The sequence below is a fragment of the Anoplopoma fimbria genome, chromosome 12, assembly GCF_027596085.1.
Source record: "Anoplopoma fimbria isolate UVic2021 breed Golden Eagle Sablefish chromosome 12, Afim_UVic_2022, whole genome shotgun sequence".
In the NCBI taxonomy this organism is placed as follows: domain Eukaryota; kingdom Metazoa; phylum Chordata; class Actinopteri; order Perciformes; family Anoplopomatidae; genus Anoplopoma; species Anoplopoma fimbria.
Genome location: NC_072460.1, coordinates 13168036 through 13186447, shown reverse-complemented (window position 1 = coordinate 13186447; position 18412 = coordinate 13168036). Strand labels below are relative to the sequence as shown.

At 42.3% G+C, this 18412-nt stretch overlaps 1 protein-coding gene across 1 annotated transcript; it reads right to left on the bottom strand.

Moving 5' to 3' along the window:
* Positions 1–1408: 1408 nt before the first annotated feature.
* acvr1ba (activin A receptor type 1Ba) lies at positions 1409–16140 on the bottom strand. Its single transcript, XM_054608742.1, has 9 exons — positions 15934–16140; positions 7450–7680; positions 7079–7339; positions 6566–6796; positions 6241–6408; positions 5343–5499; positions 4641–4765; positions 4391–4521; positions 1409–3822 (listed from the first exon to the last, which is right to left on the bottom strand). The coding sequence occupies exons 1-9, from the start codon at positions 15995–15997 to the stop codon at positions 3697–3699; spliced, it is 1494 nt and encodes a 497-aa protein (XP_054464717.1). The 5' UTR covers positions 15998–16140; the 3' UTR covers positions 1409–3696.
* Between the last annotated feature and the right edge of the window lie 2272 nt (positions 16141–18412).

Below are 18412 nucleotides of genomic sequence, written 5' to 3'. Positions count from 1 at the left end.
TGGTTTATGTCCAGTTTGATATAAGTGCTTATGAGTTAAGTTAAGAAGGCAATCAACGGCTAAGCCTTTCAATTTGTAAGGTGTAAGAGAGAAACTGAAAAAAATACCTTTGTTTTATTCACCTTATGATGTCCTGTCGATTATTTCCTTTCTGGTTCGAATGCATATTTATTCATTCTTAAGGTTGAGAGCTAGTAGACATATGTAAACAACAGAGTGGTGCAGGGATGATGAATTATTGTCAGTCATTCCCAGAAGTTTGCATCGCATTGGTTCCATTGACAGAGAAGCCAATGGGATTTTTCCATAGGATTTTGGATTTTTGCAGAAAATGCTCTGTGGCAAACACTAATTTATGGTTCTCAGATTTTGTTCAGCAAGATTATCTTCACGTATCCCTTGAGGCGTGAATGCAGTGTTTTGCTTTAAACCAGCTAGCCCATGGTCATGGCGTAAACACAACATGTCTGTAAATGCAGACTAGTCAGACTAGCGGGCGTGATGAAGTTTGGTATTCTGATTTAGCCACTCTTATCGTTGTGGTCAACTTGTCTCAAACAACTAAACTTCGAGAAAATGACTGTAATTACAATGATTACCAAACTTTGGGTCAGGTACCTCATGTCTGTTTTGTGACTACCTAAACATCCATTTGGATAAAATATAACCTCCCTTTTAAACCCCAGAATCCTATATGCCTATTATGTGGCTATGAAAAAGATATGCAAATCACCATAAAATCTTAATATCTTCATAATTCACATATGAATACATACCAACATATTTTATGTCTTTGAAAAAAAACCAAAAAATATCTTAGGCTTCTGTTAATCACAGACCTTATTTCAGACATTAACCAAAAACCAGTTCCGAAAATTGACTTGATGAGGTAACTGGAAGTGCAAAAATGCTAAATCCTGTCCGGGTATTAGTACTCATCCCTGCAGCGCTCTACACGGCACCTGACTCCAGATCAGCAAGTTACAAAACAAAATATCAACAGCCGGGTTTCAACCTGTAGAGGGCAGTCGCTATGCTTATCTATTACACATATGTACTATTAAAATGGTTTTCCCAACTTTAGTGTGGCTCAGAATCAGAAAAACTGCAGCTTGCTGAATTTGGAGCAGCTGCTGCAAATTTCCACAGACATTGCACAGCAGCTCACAGCAGGATGCTCTGTGATGCTGCATGGTGTGTTTTTGGAGTTAGAGAGCTTGTAACGAACTTGACGCTTTATCTCAGTGGATTAACCATCAGCACTGATTGGACATTTTTTGTTATGTTATCATTTTCCCTGTTTGCATGTTAACTTTCTATAACTGGAACAGAGATTGACAAAGAACACACTGCATGACATCTTGAATGAGCACCACAGTTGAAGACACAGATAAGAAAAAGAGGAATTTATTGTATATCATCTATATACACTTTTCAACTAATTCTGAAAAGATTTGCACAACATGATTTTTGAAAATCTTGAAGTATACTTATGAACAGGATGTCTGATGGTCATATACCCATGGCAACAAAACCAAACATGGACAGGAGTGTTTTGACAATTTTGGTTCAACTGACAGCAGTCTCCCTATTTTCTCTCCCAGCTCTCCTTCTCCGGTCTGCCTGCTGAACTTCCACCCATGTTAACAGTAGCAGCAACATTTCTGGGGTACACAGCCAACGACCCAATCAAAAAAGGAGCAAAGAAAACAACAGGTAGGGACAGGGAAAAGACAAGTCTTAAGTTTATCTACCTCAGTGCAGAGGACCCAGTGTTTGAGACAGCATGCAAAATGGGATTCTATCATGACACAGGGACTCTGGATCAAGTGATGACATAACCGACATTAACTAAAGCCCATGTGGACATAACAGTGCAGAGCCCTACGGTGACAACTGTCAGTGTAATACTTTCATAGATTTGTCTGCAGACAGACTCAAAGCTGCAGAACGACAAAGTAGAATGAAAACATGCAGTTTAACTTTACAGCATGTCAGTCTTTTGAGGGTAAAATGTAAAACTACTTTTCACATGTATGTTCCCTGTGTGTGAACTGTCAGCAGCTGTCTTTATTTCTGAATAAAAAGCCATTGGCAGTATCAGAATTCATTATGAGGCTCCTAAATATTCCAGTGTCAATGAGAAGGAGATGTCACCCTAGAGGACATTATGTAGAAACAGATCTGCATTACGAAACTCTGAAAAGAACTCAACAAGCAATTCCAACAATTATACATAATAATAATAATAATAATAATAATAATAAACAGGTTGCAGCAAAAGGATCTGGGATCAGTAGTACCACCAAATTGCCATGAGAGGATCAAGTTTAAAAACAAATTCCTGCAGATGACAGTCTATTTCCTGGCACAGTTAGAAACCATGCGGACAAATCAAAACAAACAGACCTCTGAGAGTACCGTTAAAGCAAAATCACTGCTCAGATTTAAAAAGGAAAGAAATGCATGTTTTATATACAAATCATATGTACCCATCATCAGTAGTGTCTAATGTCAAAAGAAAACACCCATCATGATGTCTTTACACAAAACACAAAAATATATTCAAAAAAAAGAAAATAAGTATTTTTCATTGCCATTTCATACGCCTCTTATTTGCTCAGTGTGCACGATGTTATCGCCCGTCACAAACAGGGGGTTATGGCTACATCCATATTTGCGCTCAGGTTCTTGGTGAAATGAATGCAACAACCCCCTTAATCTTAAAAGTCTAAAAGATGGTGAAGACTTGGACTGAACTACAACATTAATTTTTATATCATATTATACTCTGGCTTGTCACATCTCTTCTCACAGTGTTCATCAATATGAAATAAAAACTATTGACAAATAAATAAAAAAATAAAACCATCCCAAACATTATCCCCGTCACATTTTAAACTAACAACAGGACCGGACCACATTGGAGTTATGTGATACCTGCAGGTGAAACACATGAAGAGGAAGCTACAGTTGAGTGCATCTCGTTTCTATTTGAAGGTTTTCAAGTGAGGGATTAAAAAAAGCAAAATCTGGGTGTTCATGCTTAAATGTCCCATTACTGGATTTGTCTAATGAGCTACAGCCTATACCAGAGGACATCTTAGTGTCTTAGAAACATGCTAGTAGTCCAGACACCTTTTACACACAACTACAAACACTGCTTCAGCCTCTCCCCCCCCCTTAGAAACACACACACACACTCACAGCAACATATTGCGATGCTGCATGGCCAGTGTTATTCTTAAAAAAATGAAACATTCTCGACTCTTCTGGTCAAGTTAGTCCGTCGTGGGACATATTTCAGAGAGGTAAGAAAGATCAAACAAAATAAAAATCCTGTCACTGTAGAATAGTAGTAATTCCTGCCATGGGAAATGATAAGAAAGAAAAAAAAGGTTGATTGTGATGATATTAACAGTGTTAGTGCTGTATTGTTGTGGCCCATGGAGAAGGGGATTTCGAAGAGAACGGGGAGGAGACACGGGGAACAAAGGGAGGCGGGGGGGAGAGTACAGTCAAAAGGGGGAGGATGACTCTCAGTAGTTTTGGCTAAAAAGGTGAGGTAGGCCTCGTCACAACTTGGAGTGTGGCTTTAAAACTGGCAGGGTTTTCATTTGCAGTCTGTCTTTAGTGTTCGTTTCCTATGGGAGTGTGGTCTGGTTGTGCGTCTCCAGCACACCTTTTTTGCGGCGCTCACATCTTGACGTCCTCCTCCACGCTGAGCTGAGACAGGGTCTTCTTGATGCGCAGGGCCGTCAGTCTGGCTGCTCCGTTGGCGTACCAGCACTCCCTCATGATCTTACCCATCACACGCAGCGACTGCAGGAAAGGGCACATAGGTTAGATTTACAAAAAAATTGTTTTAGTCCAAAACACTTGAAAACATTGACGCCAACTATCAAAGCTAACTGATAACAATAATTTCTGTTTTTTCCCCCCAACACTGGCACTATTTAATCAAATGGTAGTGATCTATATGTATTGTCCATTATTGCATTAATATTTCCTGTAAAATGCAGCCTGATCAGTTTGATATCTCTGGAAAAAAATAAACACTTACATTTTTTGGGAACAACATTAGGAAAATTAGACCTGTGCATAGTATCAATTTTAAATGTTGAGCCCTGCACTATTCTGAAAGGATACAAGAACTCGGGATGTAGGAAATGGGACAATTTAACACCTTGGAATAACAAAATAATAACAATGGGATTAAATAACACGATGCATTTAATTCTCTCCGCCAACAATGAATTAGAAATTAGCTGCCAGGACGTCCAGTACTGCTTAACTTGAAAATGCCCAACTGATTTTATATGCAGCAACTAAATGTAGTTTTAGAAAAGGTTTCGCTGTTGGTGTAAAGTGTACATTCTGTGTGTAATACCTCGTAGCTCTGCCACCAGTTGGGCACATTTGGCCTCAGTTTCTGGTCACACACCACCTTCCTCATTTCCTCTATGGAGGGGTCAGAGGGTACGAGGTCGAAGTAGGGCAGCTGGTACTCCTCGTGGATACCTGCAGTTCACAATGAGGAAGCCTCATCAGTCGCTAGTTTCATGCTCCTGTTCATTTGACAATTTAATTTATATAAGTAACATTCCCCCCCCTCAATCAGCTGCCGTAAATGGTCTTACCTCCTGCATTGCAGCGGCGCGCTACCTCCCAGTACACAAGGCCCAGCGCGTATATGTCAGCACACTTGAAGGAATCAAAGTGCTTCATGTTGATGGTTTCGTCCAGGACTTCTGGAGCCATATACCTGAAGGTGAATAAAGAGTGATAGAATCAATGAAACGCAAAGGAAACCGATATTAACTAAGATTAGTGAATAGTCTGTAGTCATTGTAATGTTTTGAGATAAAACATTTTTTTTAATAACAGTAATTTAATTTATTTCAGAATAATTCATCAAAATGTATTTTTATTGATTTCCATTGATTTAAAAAACGCCCATGGCTGGTGACATTCTATATCTTTGTTATTAAAAGATAAACAGCAACAATGCGTCTCTCACTACTTTCTGACTTTTCTACCTCAAGCTCATTGGGATTTGCTGAAGATTGAAAAATGGCTCCCAAATAGATAGTATTATTTTGTTAGGTTAATTAATTTACAGCAGCAGGACAGTGTTGAAAGTCGGGCTTTTTCTACAGTGAGCAGTCATTGTTATGAAGGAACATGTCAGACAGTTCAATAGTGTGGCTCAATAATGTGAACTTCTCATGGGATTAGTAGACAATAAGAAAAATACACAATGTAGCTAGACTTAGCCTTTAAAGAAACATTATGTAAACATCCATTTGTGTGCTTTTGACTAAATGACTGGAAACATTTACCTCTTAGTGCCTACGCGTTGGTTCGGCGCTATATCGATTGTGTCTGTGATGGACTCGTGGCGGACTGCCAGGCCGAGGTCAGCTATGGCACACATGCCGTTCTTCTTAACAAGGATATTTTTAGACTTGAGGTCTCGGTGAGCAATGCCAGGCTTACCTGCAGGAGAACAGACAACACATCATTACATTTGCATCAAGAGCTCAGCAGAAATAGCAACTGCTTGCTATGACTTGACTTAACTTTCAAGTCCCCGCTGTGATTATTATTATTATTATCATCATCATCTCGGCCAGAAGGATCATGGGTTTAGTCACATTGGGTGCCTGCATGTGGGAGTGAGTGAGTGATTGAGTGTGCACCTCTATGTCTGACTGCAGCTAATCTCTCATTTTGTTGAAGTAAACTACAGAATATTTTGGATGCCTAGTTATGGCTGCAAACTCTAGGAACTCCTATGGTTGCTGTTAGTCACACTTTCTCAAAACACCTTGTATTGCCTGCATACCTCTCAGCCGCTGCTCTGTAGCTCGCTTTTTGGTTTTGTAAGGCGTATTTGGCCAACATAACTAACTATACCCGCACTACTGTACCCCTCACCGCTCAGCAGCTGCCATGCAGTCGGCCAGCTTGATGAGTTTAATTTTTATTCAGCATGACTGGGTGAGGTGTTTTATAAGATGACTTCGAGCCGATTGCCTGCATACATCACCGCTTGTTTGATGACGTGTTACAACACACTGGTGTTAAGGCTGATCGCTAAGCCAATAGTGGGTTGGTTCACATCAATAAAGCAGTGGTTGTTGCAGACACACCTGGCAGAGATCTGCACTCTATGAAGTGCACCTTTCTAGTTAGTTTATTAATTTTATGCGTGCTTAAAGTGACAGATGATCTCACCCTGAGTGCCGAGGATCTCCATGTGTAAGTGTGCCAGGCCGCTGGCAGCCGACAGTGCCAGTTTGATCATGCCCTCGATGGTGACAGAGTAGCGGTTAAGATAATCAAAAAGAGAGCCATGCTCATGATAGTCTGACACAAGCCAGAGCTGAGTCCATGTACCATTGTCTGAAAAAGAGCAAAAAATTGTTAGAGATCACGCAATTAACTTATTCCTATTCTTACTTACTCGTAACAATGATGTTTTAATTGTATATTTTCGATAAATGCCTAAAATGTGCATTTAAATAGTCCACATCGAGACACAGCCCACAAACATCCTCACCTTTATTGTCTGCTGCAATGAATCCTAAGATGTTTTCATGGCGCAGCATGATTGTCTGGTAGATCTCAGCCTCTCTGAACCAGGAGCGCTCCTCTCTGGATGAGAAGATCTTCACCGCCACATCTCCTCCTCTCCACTTCCCTCTCCACACCTCACCGAAACGACCCTTCCCAATTATCTCCTGCAGCACAATGGTCCGAGCCACCGTCCGCTGCACAAACAGGGGCAAACCTGCAGGGGGCAGTAGAGAGACAAACAAAACATGAGCCAACCTTCCCCGTGGGCTTGTTTTGTATGCGTGGATGTGGTATCCTCAGCAATTTCTAGGTCAGGATAATTTTCCCTGACTGTTGCAATTAAATAGTCATTAATTTGGATATTTATAAAGTGACACAAAAGATTGTTGTGCAAATGTTCTTGCTGATAAAAAAAGGACACAGGCATTTGAGAAAATGCGTATTCCAAACGCTTCATTGCATTAGTATGTCACATCAGAGCGCCGCTTGCACTTACCAGAGCCTGATCCGGAGGTGGACATGTCATAGATGAGGTCCTGCAGGGTCTTGTCCTTAGCCAAGTACAGATGGTCACAGGATGGGTCCTCGACCTCCAGCCGTTGCCTGTGGCTATAGGCCCTCTGGTGATATTGGAACAGGAACACGCCGACCATCAGCAGCACACAGAGGAGGAACACCGGCCCTGCGATGACCGCCACCAGCTCCACCGGCCCCCAGGAGTTCCCTGAGCCAGACCCGTCCCCACCCTTTGTTGGGACTAAGAAAGCAAAGAACGAAAGAGACAGAGAAGCAGAGGCGGTTACTTTAAATTGAAACAGTGCCGCTGTTGAACTGAAAGAGCTCTGATGTTTGATGACTGTGCCTCACCAGGGACTTCAATACTGTTGCAGTAATCTACATAGCAGCAATGTGTGTTGAGCAGGCCTTCAGCGCTCAGACAGTAGAAAGGTTGTCCAGGGGGGACCAGGTTGTCCCGGTTGATACAGATGCGTACGTGTTGCTCCTTCCCCTGGATGTAGGAGGTGGAGGCCATGCAGGCGCCATCCGTTTCACACTCAAAGCCAGTCTTCTCACAGTTTGTGCAGTTGCAACGTAAAGCTGCAAGAAAGGACAGAGAGAGTGAAGTAAATATCAATTCATCAGATAGAGCCATCAGGGTTTAAAAATCTATTTCACTCCCCAATTGTGTCCAGCAGGGGGCAAGCTAACCCCACAGTTTCACCACAGGATCTAGAGATTTAAGTGTCCTATTCAGTTGTGGGCATTTTGTGACATGCAGACACAGAGCTTGGAATTTAGCCGCAGCAGCCAGACGGCCCCGGCGGCCCTGAAATCAGATCCTTCACTGCAGATGAACCCAAACACGCAGGGTGGAGACAGACCTGCCCAGTGGGACAGACAAAGTGAAACCCAACAAGAGGGCTCCTGCCAAATCCCCAATGCAGCAATCGGCTCCATTCCTCTCCTGCGTCTCTCTCACACTGAAAAAGAGAGCTGCCACTGTTTAAGCTAATGAGACAGGAGTTTTATTGAACACAGCACACTCCTGCGAAGGGACCTATTAAAAGAGGACACAATGGTACTCCTGCCGTCGCCATAATAAAACTACAGTGGTCCATTTACACAATCAAAAGAGGTCAGTGCCAGAAAGCCCATACAAATCTTCAACAGCTGAAACAGAGCCAGAGTTGGTTGGGCCATCCCAGAGCAAGAAACTGCAAACTGATTAGATTTGGAATGAATGTGATTTTGAGTCATAGTACACATGCTTCTCATTTAGAGTAAGGTCAGCTCGAAAGGCTACTTCCAAGGTTTTCTACCAAAGAGAGTGCAAAGCAAGATCCGGCAAGGCTAGATGAGACTAGTTTTCACATGGGAAAAAACACTGGGAAGCAGTTCGGCCTTACTGAACCTCTGTCAGTCGTAAATGACGAACCGTCTGACTGAAAACAGGGCTGTTAGTGAGGCGTGACAGACCAATAGCTGATTCTTGGTCACAAAACAAAATAAAACAAAAAAACTAGCACACACAAGACAAAAAACACTGGACTTGGCGCTGACAAGACCATCTTACCGACAAAAACAACAACACAGGAGGAGACACAAAGCAGAGAGGAATTCAAATCCTTATTCCCCCTCAAAAAGAGGAGGCTCAGCAGCGGTTGGACCACTGACAATATCTGGACAAGAGAAAAGAAAAGATTTTAAGAGTGGCAAGCTTCCACTAATCCTCTGTGTCTTATCCTGAGGGCTTTCTTTGACCAGATGAGCTCACTCATCTCCCCTGTTTGTTCCAACTTGGGTGTATGTCAAAAAGGTGTCAGCAGATTTCAGTACATTCTTGAACCTACAGAGTCGTCGCATGATTAAGCTTTTGTTCAGTTCTTTAGAAAAATACCCAGAATGAGTGATCAACCGATTGTGCCATCAGCCTAAACCCAAGTGGCCAAAACCACAAACACGGTGTCATAGGAATGGTTTTCACTAAACTGGATTCTGGGAGGTTGGGTTGTGTGGGAGCATTTTTTGCATGTAGAGTATGATGATGTGTCTATGCATGTCCACTGAGTGGTTACTGGAAATGTAGAACACTTGTTTCAGTAACATTTTGTCATCCGTTTGGTGTTTGCGTGTGTGTGTTGCTCTCCTGGAGGTGAGCGGGAAAGTGGCAGGAACTCTTGGTGGAGTGCGTCCAAATTAACCACAGTTCGCATGCAGATGGAATTTCCTGCAGATTACACAGAGGTGAAGCAGGCTGGGCCTGATAAAGAGAGAAAAACAAGCTGTGTGCCACATCACACTAATCTGCTGCATTAATGGAGCAAATGTTTTTTCCAAATAAAACAGATGACAGGAGTAGCAGCTGTAGGTTAGAAGGCTGGAAGATGTTCTATATCAATCATTAAATACAGACATCTTGAAACCTTTCTTCCATTAAGCCGCCCACTTTTGTAGGCTTGATGTTTTCTGCTTCTCAGTGAAAGAAATCAATCAGCTAGTGAGTCCAGACAGGAGCCATTTTGACTAACCCATCCTCAAAGTATGAGTGACATTTAAAAAAGAAAAATATACATTTTGAGACAAATTGTTCACCTCAACTCACTCAAATTACAGCCACACAGTTTGATCTGATGTCCCTCATTTCTCTCATTAGAATCAAACAGAAGGCTACTAAAATACACACAGCACAGATATTCAGCAACATTAACAACAACAGCGATCTGATAAGAAGACCATGATCTGAAATGAGCTGGCGCATCCATCATGGAGACTGTGTGGTGTAAGACAGATGGTGCACAGACTTACAGACAGAGGCTCAGGAAGGAAACCAAACATGGCTAAAAAACACACAAATTCCCTTCATGAGTCTGCCACGGATGGTTTGTGGTCTACCAAGAGTTTGGTTCGTGGTTAGTCTTCCCTGTCGTTAAAGGCTACCTTGTGGAAATGCCATATGTAGTCTGCTTCCACACAAACAAGAGTCAACACTACGGGTGGCCATGACAGATTGTCATTTTATATATTGGCAGGGATGGAAACCATTTATAGATAAAATAACCCGAATCAGTTACCCAAATACCTAACAAATTAAGGTCATTCATCATGTTGAAGCAAACATTCAATACTGACATTAAACAGTCCTGCTTGTTGAATACAACGTTGCCCTGCAACATTTCCCATTACAACCGATAAAAAAAGAAACATTAAAAGGGAAACCTCTAACGGCTGTCAAATCGCTGTGACCTCACAGAATAAATTATATCACCCAGGCCGTGACCAGATTTTTACAAAAGATGACACAATGTGAAACTAAGATCTAAAAAAAATTAAATTGAAATGAATTTCAAGCAAGACAGTGCACCAGTACATAACTAATTCAAACAATGTGTAAGAAAGAACCCACTGGCATTTACCAAAATGCCATGTTGTTTGCACAGTGCTCTGCATATCTCACTGAATTCGGAGCAGAAGTGTTACAAAGCTAGACTTGAAGGAATAATATCAAGCCTAGATACACATGGATCTGAGTAGAGCCCGGGTGTATGCGGTTTTTGGAGTGAACTCTGCTCTTGTATCCACGTAATTGGTGGTCTTTACACTGGTCCTTTGTGTGAAGATTAAGACAACATGAGGAGGGATTGGACTGGCCCTGCACGAACAAAGAGCGGAGTGGAGTGGGGGAGCGCACTTCTGCGTGGAGCAGTGTGGGGGGATGGGTGGTGCACAAGGGACCGACCAGCATTAACAGTAACAACTCCAATGTTTGGGGGCTGCTCCGGGCCAGACAGGATGGGGGCTGGTCCCAAGTTGGGCAGGACAATGTGGAGGGGAGGGGGGCAGTGAGCAGGACTTACAGGGCCCACCCCCCCAGCTGCGCCTGGGGTCTGCCCAAGTGACCAGCTGCGACCATCATTAAAACCCAGTCTAGACTTTGACTTGCGGGAGGGGGTGAATAACAGGAAAAGGGAACAGTGGAGGAAAAAGGGGAGAGCACAGCGCAAAGAGTAACTCCTTTGAGCTGCCAGTGTGTGAAGTTCCTATCATTCCGTTCGTGTTGAGACAGGAAATGGCAGGCACAGTGAGGAAGAGATTAATAAAACATTGTTGCCACAACCAGCATCGCCTTAACTTGGACCCAACTAAAAACCACAGCATAGTCCCAGTCCAAACACCTTCACACATTAACCTTAATGACCCTGTTCTCTGAGCATGCCAGTGTATACGTGTTGCTCAGACCTTCTCATGCGCAGCAAGCCAGTCAAAAACAGGAGGTGAACTTTCTAGTATGGTAAGATGATAGAGTCAGTGGAAAATACGCGTGCTCACCGCAGGGCATCAGGATTACACAAACACCGTGGGTTTCTGGGAGCTAAAACGACGCAGACAGTCGTGTGTGTGTGTGTGTGTGTGTGTGTGTGGAGCAGAGCACCATTACCAAAATGCACTGGCTGAAATTAAATCCATACAGATACCAGACTAAGAGCTGATCAAGACAAGCAGACGCCACCAGACAGTGTGAGTGCAAACACACACACACACACGGGTGCACACACACCCCACAACTGTGTCCTAATCAATGATAGGGGAAGGAGGAAAGTCATTACCTTTGTCTGCATCTCAGGGTCAGATTACTGATCTGATTCTAAAGTGAAGTCTCTGGGGCTGAGGCTGCATCTACCATCTCTACCAACCACCACCCTCCAGGCTACATCCCATCCTGTCTGTGTCTGCTGCCCTGGATTAGTTCAAAGGAACACAAGTGTGAGCACAGGCTCACTATGGATTTTTTTTGCTGCTGCTCAAATTCCCAAACTGGTCTATGTCACCTCCACTATAATGCCCCAGTATGTTGCAGTACTGTGAGCCTATGTGTCTGCCATGTGACAAGAGTAATAGCAGAACAAGGACTTAGCAATTATGCCCGTTGAAAGAATTTTGGGTTACAGTTACAGCTGAAATCAAACCTAAATGTTTTGGTACAGACCAAAAGAACCTGAAGTGTCAAAAGCTGACATCAAATGTTAATGTTCTTTGACCAAATAGATTGTTATTTAGGCAAGTTATTGTAAATGTTAGATTGTGTTTAGATAAAATTAACAGTGGAGAAATCTGGCTTCCATGTAAACTGAAAAAAGGGTTATACAAAACCGGTTATTTTTCTCATCATAAATTAAGGCCTATCAGGAAAAAAAGGATAATTTAGTATCAGTGCAGAAACTCTGCATTATAAAAAAATAAAATACTCAGCTCTAGCTACAGTAAAAGATAACTTTTTTTTAAAAAATTGAATGATATAAGGATTACCATTAAATAAAAACAACTTTATATTGAAGAGGACAATGGCTAAATGGAAAAACCAAAAAGATGATTATGTACTGTTATTTTGCAAACAATGCATAATCAGATAATGTTCTGACACCATAACAACTTCTTCTGGTTATCATCATCATCCAAGGAGTCCTGCCTTAACGCTGTGTTGATGAAGGAAATACACAGGAACAGCCATAAAGACTCATGTAACATTTTTATACTGAAATCATATGCTCTTAATAAAATTACATTTACTGCCCAAAAAAAGAGCATCATTGCCTTTCGGAGTTTATTGCAAAGATGATTAACTGCCAGGTGAAAACATCCATGTTCTGTTTCAGTCAATGTCAACATTCAAGGCCCAAGAAAGGTGAAAGATAGTGCTTTAAATTGTACTTTTAACACTAGATAGTATACACTCACACTATATTCCCCAAGCAAAAGATGTGTTACCAACTGCCGTTCCCTAGATCACACCAATCAGTCGGCTGCACACCTTCAAGCATGAAACTACGTGGTAGAGCAGGTCTAATTTAGTTTCCTACAATGCCAGAAAAATAAATCAAACACCTCTACAAAGAGACATGTAATGGAGGACGGGTGTCAGGTTCAGCCCTATAGACATTAACTCACATAGCCACTGGGTCTGTCTGGGTGTACTGTGACAATAACAACATTCAAAGTATGGCACAAAAAGAGGACGTCATCATCCCACTGACATATACACTACAAAAATAAAATATATCCTTTAAAAACAAAGACAAAGCGTCCTGAGTAAATCAACAGCATAGATAAGTGTGCAACTGTAGATTGAACCGCTGGCTCTGCGGTGGTAGTAGTAATCCCTTGCGGTCCAACATCAGTAATGGCGGAGCTGGGTCAGTCAGAGGCTACGCTGTCTGCTGCAGCAATAATGGACCCTGTGCCTCCGGAGGTCATTAACGACACTGGCCATTATGGAGGGAAAACTAGACCACCCCAGACCTGACTTGACCCTGACTGGCTCAGTGCCACACTATAGAAGCTGTTGGTAAACACAGATTTTATAAAAAAAAAAAAGGAGGAGGCGGTGTCTGGACCAGGATATAACCTGACATTTTATACAGAGGATGTGCAACTTGATTTAATAATATTATAGCTGCAGGGACACGGCAGCCAAACGATCTGTCTATTAATAACACGCCTCGACAACTGCTACACGTTAAGGAACAAAACAACTTTCTCCACTTTAAGCCTGGAAATACTACCCCCACCCCTCCCCAGTCCAAACTCTTCTCTTTACAGACACACACACACACACCTTTGAACCTGATCAGTTTCAACCTTTTCCCGTACATTCCCTTGGCTCTGATCTAATGGGCAGGTGTACACATGTTCCAATCTGACTAGCTCATGCTTCATCAACCTGAACTCATTTGCATCCAATTTGACATTAAACAGCACCTGTAGCAGAGCTTAGCTGTGCACAGGCAGTTCCCTGAACAGGTTCGAAAGTAGGGACTTATCTGTTTCTAATCACCCCGTCTTTGATTTTACACAAAGGCACATCAGGGAATGACAAGACTGTGGCACAGTCTCGATAAGGGCTACTAAAAGTGTGTGCAGAGTTCAAGAGATAGCAGGAGCTCATCTAACCAAAGGCCTTCCTTTCACCTGGGGGAGAAAAAAAACAAAACACAGCCCATGCTAAAGCTTAATTTGGCACTTTATGGTAGCAGAGAGTGAGTGAAAGCAGAAGTGGGACCACAGATACATTACAGATTAAGTTCTGATAAAGTACCAGGCCTTTTATATTACAGTGATAGAGATTAGGAAGGGCAGGAGTAAAGGAGAAAGAGAGGGACGCGCCCTACTTCACGGCAGTGTGGTTGACAGTGCCCATATCACATTGCTATTGTGTTCAATGCACCCAGGCAGGCTGCGTCACACAGGCATGTAATGCCCATAACACTAGTGACTCCTAATCCTTATGAAGTCAACAACACGTGACAGATTCATCAAAGCTGTGAGTAAAGCGTATTCTCTCAGAAACATACTACGGCGTCTACTCTTGCTCAGCTACTTTCAGGTTTGTCTGGTTTCAGTCCTTGCATGGTGTAATCCATTATATGGTGTGAAACCATGGCTCCAGACAGACTTGTGGGCCCCTTAAACAGCGGACCCCGCCAGCTGGACAAACCCACCGTCAACCCACTGTGTGCTCAGGCCACACACCCAAACCCACTCTCCACTCGCACATCACTGTTAATATTGGAGTAACCCAGTCAAACACTGACCATTCAGGTGTGATCATTTTTCCTAGCACGCCGTAAAAGAACTGATCGGCCTTTTGTGTGCTACACCCTTATCTAAACTAAGCGGGGGAGGAATCTTTATATGATTGGAATGATGACTCAACCGTTTAAAGCACAACATGCACTTGTTTTTTTTTATGACATAGTTTATCTGTAGATTGACGAGTTGCAACATGACAAAGGATAATTGGCAAAAACAAATGGTGGTTTGCGCAACCCAAAACATGCGTGTGTCTCAAATGAAAATGACGAAATTTTGATGAAAAGGTGTGGGGGTTTAGAGTAAAGTAAAAGATGAGCAGACAAAAAGCAAAAAAAGGCAAGTTTAGTTCAACATATGCCTGTCTGAGGCGGTGGTGTGGAGCTGGGTATCAGCTGCCCCAGCAGACGGGGAGGATTCAGACTGAAGCAGCCCCATAACTGGCGCCTCAAAAGACCCCACTTGCCACATTTCCATCACAATGAACCCAGACTTCAACTCTGACTTCTGTCTGGGTTGGCTGAATGCACGGCTGTTGTCACCCTATGCCACCATTCATTTTCTGCTGGAGGCCACTAAGCAGCCTTTTCACTCCCTACAAATGGACACCAATGTGAGAGCTGCCAGTGTTTACTCTCAAACCCCCCACCCCCCAAAAAAACACCCCCACATTTCATGCACAACGTAGGCCAGGCCTTCATTCAGGGACTCCTTTCTGCTCCATCCAGGGCACACAACATGTGACCAGACTGGAAGTGATCACACTGCACATGCCTCACCAGTCTGCCATCACCACAGCACTACAGCACTGATAAAGAGTCACAATCCAACCAGACACTGTTTGGTAAACATGTTAGCAGAACAGCATCAACAGGAGGCTGCCGGTTTATTAATCACCATAATAAATGATTTTAATCCAGTTTTGTAGCTCTAAAACCAGGCACACTTATCGGCCCATATTCAACTTTAAAAGAGCCCATCATCCAGTGAGCTAGCCAAGGTTAGCTCCACCATGTTGTTGTTGTTGTTGTGGTTTCAGCTACTTGTTCAATAAGGAGCAGGCACACGTAGAGTCACAAACACACAAACACACACACAAACACGTGACTTTCGGTAACACCGTGGTTGTGGAGGTCGACGCCAGCTAGACTCGGTGAGCCGGATCCCCGACACGGAGCGCCATGACGGTGAGCGACAACAGGCGATGCCCAGTCCAGGAAAACACGGCGAGACAAAAGCCGGAGAGCCGCTCGGAGGGAAACTTACCGTCACCGAGAGCCGCGGACCCGAGCAGGGCCAGGAGCGTCAGCGCGATCTCTCTTACAGCCATGTCTGCAACATTCCCATCTCTCCGCGACGAAATGCGTCCGATGTGTGTCGTTATCAACACGACCCGACCTGAAACACAACCACAGTCCGACCGCACACACGCACACTCACACACACACACACACACCACTCAGCCAAATACTAGCCAGCCAGCCAGCCAGCCAGCCGGGCGAGTGACGCGTTTAAAGGGGTGTGTGCGCGCGTTTAAAGGGGAGGGCCGCCTGCTGCATGTACCCTTCTGCCACCGAGGTCACGGCTGTGTGTTGTGGATATAAATGTTATCAAAAGATACCATCAAATTATGAGTATATTTTGAGTGAGCAGTTAATACAGCTATAAGTTATCACTTTAATTTCTAAATATGTCATATGATTTTATTGTTTAAACACGCCGCTAAATTGATTGCAGGTGCAATGTATATTTGGATATGTATTTAAAATATGATATTATTTAATTTCTATGTCATTTCATGGATTTACAGTGTTTTCCATGCTTTTACTGTTGAATTTATGAACCATTAACCTTGCTTGAGGTCACACAAAAAATACATTTAGGGAACAAATTGGGTCTAACTGAAGATGTTAACTCACAAAAATGAACAGGATTGTATGTTTTTTAAATATGTAGGATTTTTTCCCTTTCTATTTTTTTTTATTTGGAGAGTTAACTCAGAGTGAGTAGGGCAACATGTTGCATTCTTCCTTTAAAAATGACAAAAAACAAAAACAAATGGGAGGTTATATTAAATCATACTTATGACCTACAAATGGGCTTCATTTAAAAATAGTGCTAAAAAAAGGAAAAAACTATTCTCTTTTGATGAACTCAGTTTTGATTCATTTCAGGTTTCTTCATTTAGTGTTCATTCTTAAGATTGTGCTGGCGGGGAATTGTCTATTTGAAGCAAAAATGTATTGAGTGAACAAACTGGGTCTAGCTTGCCACTTTCCACTGTTTTTTAATGAACATTTTAATCATGAAATCTCTTTTATGACACGAGAAATGAGTTTCACTCATAAAGAGGATTCCAAAGACGATGAAAACAATGTAAATTATAAAATGATGCCATCTTTGTTAGTTGTCCTTCAAAATATGTACGAGGGAATTAATAATTGAATAAAGTAAATATTTTATTAATTAAACAGTAAATTATGAATATATCTTGGTTTAGTTTTTATCATTATGCAACGATGTTTATACTTACTGAACGTGATAGGTAATTTTTTTTTCAAACTGTCCATTGGTTTTATGGCTTGAAACAAACAGCAACATTATGATTTGATTTCATCTGCTAGTGTTAAATTGGTTATTCTTGGTTGATGTATTCCTGATTGAGGTTATTACTCACTTTTGGTGACTGATCCATTTGAAACAAATTTACTCAAAAGACCATCTGGGTCTGCCACTTGGCATTATTACTGAAAAAGGAAAATAATGAAATTACTCTTCTCTTGATATTAGAATATGGTCTTGATAAATACATTAAAACAAACAAAAAAGCCAGAGGTGTTTAACAAATAACATCTTGAGTACACATGGTCAGTTACTGAAATTATGATTCATTTAAACGAGGCTAGTCCCCCATTTAGAAAGTTAAGGTCAGGCATGGCACAGTTCTCTAAAGGCAAATGAAAGAGGAATCCAGTGTAACTGTGACTGACTACTACAAGGCAGCAGGGGAAACGCTGATAGGGCTTTTATGATGGTGACTATGGGACTTCCTGTATTTGTCCTTTTAGTACCAGTATTAGGTTAGTCAGACCATGACACATGTGTCTATCAATCCATATAGAAATGACTAATCAACTGTCAAATAAATCCCTTGATTGATATTATAGCTTTGGGGCAATGCTGTCTAATCTTTACATCGCTCTGCTGTCCCCTGATCAGAAGCTGTATGACAAATTTGGTTTGCATGTATAAAAGAGCCAGCCACAGTTCATTCCTTACTGTTCCAGTTTATCTCAGATCACATATCAGCTGCTATAAAAAGATTTTTGCAAAAGTTACAGCTGCTTGCAGTTTGTAGTGAGAGAGCGTTAAATAACCCTGGACGTAAAGATTGCAAAAGTTTCTCTTGTCCAGTTTAGTCCAGGGTTTTACCTCAGCTTAGAGACCCGACCTGTCTACGCCCCACTAACACACCCAGCAGCCACTGCTTGTGAATATAGCTCAAGTAGAGGTGAATCAGGCTGTAACCAGGTACATTTGGGACTTTATCTGTGCCTACTTTTATCACCTGTTCTCTTGGTAGCATTCTCACTGCTATCCTCAAGCCTAATTGTGTCTGCTGCATAGTGTCCTCTGTGGCTTTACATCCATCCATCATCAGCCCTGTCCAATTTATCTCAGCATTTCTTCAGTGTACGTTGTCTGCCGAACAAATCCCCCTGTCTCTACTGAGCCAGTTGGGGTG

Excerpts from the sequence above, each read along its gene's own strand:
- acvr1ba (XM_054608742.1), bottom strand. The coding sequence starts at position 15,997 with ATGGCTGTAAGAGAGATCGCGCTGACGCTCCTGGCCCTGCTCGGGTCC. Across the intron at positions 7,681-15,933 it reads GTCCGCGGCTCTCGGTGACG|CTTTACGTTGCAACTGCACA; the intron begins GTAAGTTTCCCT and ends CCTTTCTTGCAG. Across the intron at positions 6,409-6,565 it reads CATTGCAGCAGACAATAAAG|ACAATGGTACATGGACTCAG; the intron begins GTGAGGATGTTT and ends GCTCTTTTTCAG.